At 35.1% G+C, this 6273-nt stretch overlaps 1 protein-coding gene across 1 annotated transcript; it reads right to left on the bottom strand.

The window, feature by feature from the left end:
• Positions 1-242: 242 nt before the first annotated feature.
• LOC103212897 (olfactory receptor 6C2-like) lies at positions 243-1202 on the bottom strand. The gene has a single exon (XM_007958820.2). The coding sequence runs from the start codon at positions 1179-1181 to the stop codon at positions 243-245; it is 939 nt and encodes a 312-aa protein (XP_007957011.1). The 5' UTR covers positions 1182-1202.
• Positions 1203-6273: the final 5071 nt, after the last annotated feature.

Genomic DNA, 6273 nt, shown 5'->3' on the forward strand with positions numbered 1-6273 from the left:
CAGTGAAAAAGTAAGTGAAATAAGATGGAAGATTTTATTTCCAGGAAGTCCTTTCTCTTCTTCTCTTAGAGATGGAAGGAATTTTGGTTGAGAAAGAAAGGAATGACTTGATGAGATATGGTTCATGAATTAACATGCAAAGGGCCACAAGAAAATTAAACTTATTCAACTGGTTAGGACTTCAGAAGAAATATTTAGGAACTAGTCTTACATTATCACTTGGTTGCTCAAATTCAGTACTCTTACCTGTGCAAGATGAATGCAATTTTTTTAATCATATCATTGAAAGCTTGTTTCACCTGCTTATTTCTCAAGGTATAAATGAAGGGATTCAACAAAGGAGCAACAGAGGTAGTGAGCACAGATACCCCTTTATTAATGTTCACCTCCTCTTTGGCTGAAGGTTTGATATAGATGAATATACAGCTACCATAGGTGATGGAAACAACAATCATGTGAGAAGAACATGTGGAAAAAGCTTCTTTTCTTTGCTGAGCGGAAGGGAATTTTAGAATTGTCTTGATGATATATATGTAGGAAAGAACCACACCTACCAGTGTGATAATGAATGTCAACACTGCACAAATTATCACCATTTGTTCTATGAACCATGTGTCTGAGCATGAGATCTTAAAAAGAGGAGCTGCATCACAGCCAAAATGATCAATGGCATTGGAGTCACAGAATTCCAGCTGGAAGCCCATACCAAGTGGTGTGACGATGATCATCAACCCGGAGATCCAGCAGCAGAGGACAAGGATGGCACAGACTCTGTTATTCATGATGGTCGTGTAATGAAGGGGTTTGCAGATGGCCACATAGCGGTCGTAAGACATGGCAGCCAGGAGGAAACACTCTGTGGCCCCGAAGAGTCCAAAGAAAAATATTTGACTTGCACAAGCATTGTAAGTAATCGCGTTATCTCCAGTTGATATACTATATAGGAATCTGAGAATACACACCGTTGTGAATGAGATTTCTAAGAAGGAGAAATTTCGAAGAAAAAAATACATAGGTGTTTTAAGGTGGGAATCCGTGAGGGTAAGAGTGATAATCGTCAGGTTTCCAGTTACACTCAGAATATATGTTAAAAATGAAAAGATGAAAACCAGAATTTGCAGCTGTGGGTCATCTGTAAGTCCTAACAAGATGAAAGTTGTTACTGCTGTGTGATTTCTCATTACTACCTCTAATATTTTAGGAAGTCTGCATGGAAAAAAAAAAAAGAGTCAGATAAAACATGCGAACCCTTCTCAGTTATGAGAAATTGTATAGCTCACCAGAAATAACATACTAAATGACCCCTTTTTCTTATTCATTAATAAGTAATATATATAATCTTATATAGTAATCTATCTAAGTCTTATTCTTAAACAGATTCTACTAAAAAGAGATTTCAGCTTTTATTCATTTTCCTTCCTAAGAACTGACATCAGCTTTTGTCTTTTACATCTATTTCTTATAAAATTGACTTTTTCTCTTTTTAACAAAACTTAGTATTACATTTTCATTTTCTCTGTAATACTTTTAAATACCATGAATATTTGTCTTGCAATACATGTTATCTCATCTTCAAAGAGAGAACTAGAAGAGTTAGTAAACAACAAAATAAACAAGGAAATAATCAACAACAACAAAAACCTTAATCTCTTGGAAAGCATCAAAATGATAACAGGGCAGTGAGGAGTTTGGAATAAAGCTACAGACAGAGGTATGATCGATATTTGAGAACATATCTGCCTTTGAAGTATTTGTTATTATTCATCTGAAAGGATAATATGCTTTTGTGACTCTCATGGATTTGAGTTGAAAAACTAAATGGAATTCAGAGATGAGATTATCAGGGAAATACCATGCACTTTCAATTGGGATATTCAAAGGCTATAGTAGTTATGATAGATAGAAATTACACCATCTTTCCCAATTAGCTCACTTCCTGATTGGATAAAAGTGATATGGACTAACTGATTCCCAGAGGAAATAAAGTACTAATGGGAAGAACAACTTTTCATCCAGTAATTCAAATTATTCCTAAAATATTTCATATGTAATACCCACAATAACATAAAAGAAATTAAATTAAAAGTCATTGAAGGAGACATGACAACATAACTAAATGCTATGAAAATGAAACAAATAGAAGATACTGTAGTTTTCAGGGACAGACATGTTGGAATAACTAAATTTAATATACACATGACTTTACATTACAGGAAGAAGAATTTCCATGGGCAATATAAACAGAAATTAATAAAAAAATTCAAGTTAAAGATATACACAAAAAATTAAAAAGTTTTTAGATAAAAGAGTGATTTGAACACAACTGAAAAAAGAATAAACAAATATACATAAAAATTTAGCATCTAGATTAAAGTACAGAGAGACAAATAGATGGACTACATATAAAAAAAAATACGATACATATAAAGGATTCAGTAATAATCCAAACAATTGTGTAGTTGGAACACCAGATAAAAGACAGAAAAGGAAAGAAGATGCAATATTTAAATAAATAATGGCTGAAAGTCTTCCACTTCAAGTCAAGATGAAGTAACAATATTTACATTTCTTTTCCCACCTGAAAAAATATTTAAAAAGACATAAAATTATATGCGAAACAACAATCTACAGTTGTTAGACATCAGGTAGCAAAGGAGAGTAATCTATGAGGAAGAGAAGCAAGTGAGATAAATAAACAATTAACAGTTTATTGACTAGTGTTTTCTTGCTGCAGCACAGTGAGTGGAAATATGGGAGCAGCCTGGTTGGTTATCTTCCAAAGTTGAAAAGACAAAGCTATGAATTTGGCCAGCACAAGACAGCTACATTGCACATAGCAGAGTACCAGAGAGGAGTTATATGGAAGAAAACGACATCTGGAGATCTTCAAAGAGTAGCACACAGGTCTTCCACTGAGTATTATTCATTGAATGGATGTGAGGAAACTACTGAGGCTGGAAAAGAACCACCAAAAATTAACAGAAAAATTCTGAAGATTAAATTAGGCTAGGAATAGTTCCTATTTCCACACTTGCATGCAGAAACTCATAATTCCAGGGAATTTGTTATAGTATATAGAAGTTTATTGCCTCAGTTGTGAAGCAAAATCATCTTTAGACTAAAATGAGCTGTTATGTTCCCACTTAACAAAGACAAAAATAAGCCTCAAAAAAAAAACTATTTCCAAGTAATGTAACTCTATTAAAGAATACAGCTTAAGAATAATTGAAGAAACACAAAAATATCCAACATCAAGACTTCATAATGTCTAATGTAATGTTAATAGGTACACAAAGAAACAAGCATTTACAAACTAGGATAAGAAGAAATACAATAACAGACTGTGGAAAATCATGCACAGTAGAAAAAGTGGAAAATAAAACTATTATAACTATTTTCTATATACTCAAGACAATAGAAAAAAATGAACATATTAAGTAGAGACATAAGAGATATTAAAAGAAACATGTCAATATTAGAGATGAAAAATCCAATTTCTGAAATGAAAAATATACTTGATGACATTAACAGCAATTTAGACACTGCAGAAGGAAAATTACTGAACAGGAACAAATAGCTATGGAAACTTTCTAAAAATGGAATAAATGGAAAAAAAAAAAAACATGAAAACAAAAATGAAGAGATCATCAATGTACTGTGGGAAGTTTCTGAACTGCCTAACTTATGTGTAAGTGGAGTCACCAATGGAGAATGGACAAAGAGTGAGAGAAAAATACATGATGATATGGCTTTCTTTCCATTCTTTAAGTTCTTCTATGTATTATCCTTATCTCAGAACTGTATCAGATTGCTTATTTAGTTCCCTCTCTTCCTTTAGTGCACAATATTCTTCAGATAAGATCCTATATTGTTCATAATTGCATACTCATCCTATCACATTGCTGGAATATTATAATTTCTCAGGATATAAATAAAAATGATCGATATTTCCAAAGACCAGGATATCTTCTTTACTCAAATTTCAAGATTTTACTTGAGAGACTTCTTGTACTCTGAGAGTCTATGTAGAAAGTAAGGCAATCATATTGAAGACACTACCTTCACTGTAAGTGTTTGGTACATAATATATGTCCCCCAAACATGTCTGGTAGCATAATGTCTAAGGCATTTGACTGCTAACCAGAAGGCTGGTGGTTCAAACCCACCAACCACTCCTCACAAGGAAGGTTGGGCAATGTACTTCCATAGTGATACTGCCTCGGAAACCCAAGGAGTGTTCGCCATGAGTCAGGTCCCACTCCACAGCACATAACAACAACAACAACATGTCAGTATAAAAACTTTTTGAACACTAAGACATAGTCTCTCAATTTTTCAGCTTAGTAATCAAACCTCACAAGTATTTTCAATTAAATTCTTTTTTCTACTATTGTCTGTAGGAGATTTGGTGTCAGAGAAGGTTTGCAATTGGCTGCCAACTGAAAAATTGGCAGTACAAACCCATCCAGTGACTCCATAGACCAAAAAACCTGATGATCTGCTTCCATAATTATTATAATCAACAAAACCTTGTGGAAAAATTCTACTCTGTAACAGATTATGATGTTTTCCTGAGTCACTGGCTGACTTCAAGGCAGCTAACAACAACAGTGTAGACTTTTTGGAGAAAAATAAGCAAAGAAGCAGAACAAAACAAACAAAAAACGAGAATCATTAGAAAAAGTAAAATAAGGTTTTATAAAGTTCTAGATTATGAACTGATAATAGCTTCCACTCTATTGCATTCAAACCCACCAGCCACTCCTCAGAAAGAAGGTTGGGCAATCTACTTCTGTAGTGATACTGCCTGGGAAACCCAAGAAGGGGTCGCTATGGGTTGGATCTGACTCTGACTCGATGGCAGTGAGGTTTTTTGTTTTGTTTTGTTTTGTTAAAAGGCCCCTTAATTTTATCACGGAAATTCCTTTAGATTTCACTGATTGTATATAGGGCCAACTACCCTGATTGTGGTCCACTTTGACTGGAATTAGCATTTCTTTTGGTTGGTATCTGATTACATGATTCAAACCAAATTCATTGCTATTGAGTTGATTCTTACTCATAGCGAGTCCCATTAGGTGTCCAATCTACTTTACAAAGGTAGATTGCCCCACCTTCCTTCTGCAGAGTAGCTGGTGAGTTTGATCTTCTGGTTAGCAGCCAGCCAAATGCCTTCTCCACTATGCCACCAGAGCTCCTGTTGTGATTACATGATTGCTGTTGTTGTTGTTATGTGCCATCGAGTTGAGCAGTATCACTACGGAAGTAGATTGCCCCATCTTCCTTCCGAGGAGTGGCTGGTGGGTTTGAACAGCCAGCCTTCTGGTTAGCAGTCAAGTGCCTTAGGCATTATGCTACCAGATTACATGATTAGTTCCTATCGAATTCTGCTCCCTGGTTTCTTCCCTGGGACAACTGCCCCTGAGGGAATCTATATAAAATAGCCAGCACTGAGAGTTTCTAAACATTATCAGAGAGAATAAACACTGCTCTAAGCTCATGAACAAGAAAAGAAAAAAACATTGTCTAAAGCTAATACCCTATTCTGTCCTATATCCCATACTTGAAATATCTCCAAAAGGTCATATTGAGAAACAGTCATATTCTTCACAGGCCACCTTACTTCTTTCTAGTAGCCGTCTTCTCTTCATCCCCTATTGTAACCTCTAGTTAAAGTTCTCGCTAATCTTGGTTATTATCCCAGGACACAAAGCAATTCTTTTGTCCTTCTTTTTGCCTACTTTGGAATCCTGCCTTAGAGATATTCTAATTATCGTGCAGATATAATTTCTGGTTAATATGCTGAGACTTCAAAGAGTGTTTTAACAAAGATAATATATTTTATAAGTGAAATGGCAGACCATTGTTCACTAAATTTGGGAGTTATATTTATGTTTTTGAGATTGTGTGTGCATGTGTGTGTGTGTGTGTGTGTGTTTACAATTAGAATAGCAGACGTTACCTTTGATGCCTATTTCATTGTCCATGTATTTTATCAATTCATAAAACACACCTGTAAACATCTTAATTTCCTTCCATGATTAATTTCTTGCATCTTTATGGACTATCCACGTTATATATATATTTGTTGTTGTTGTTGTTTGCCGTTGAGTCAGCCCCGACTCATAGCGACCCCTCCTTGGATTTCTGAGGCAATATCACTACGGAAGTAGGATTGCCCAACCATCCTTCCAAGGAGTGGCTGGTGGGTTTGAACTGCCAACCTTCTGGTTAGCAGTCAAGTGCCTTAGGCACTATGCTACCAGAGCTCCT

Source organism: Orycteropus afer, unplaced genomic scaffold, assembly GCF_000298275.1.
Source record: "Orycteropus afer afer isolate SDZICR_OR568_19922 unplaced genomic scaffold, OryAfe1.0 scaffold01145, whole genome shotgun sequence".
NCBI classification, from domain to species: domain Eukaryota; kingdom Metazoa; phylum Chordata; class Mammalia; order Tubulidentata; family Orycteropodidae; genus Orycteropus; species Orycteropus afer.

Bases quoted from the DNA above. Each gene is read 5' to 3' on its own strand.
- LOC103212897 (XM_007958820.2), bottom strand. From the start codon at position 1,181: ATGAGAAATCACACAGCAGTAACAACTTTCATCTTGTTAGGACTTACA.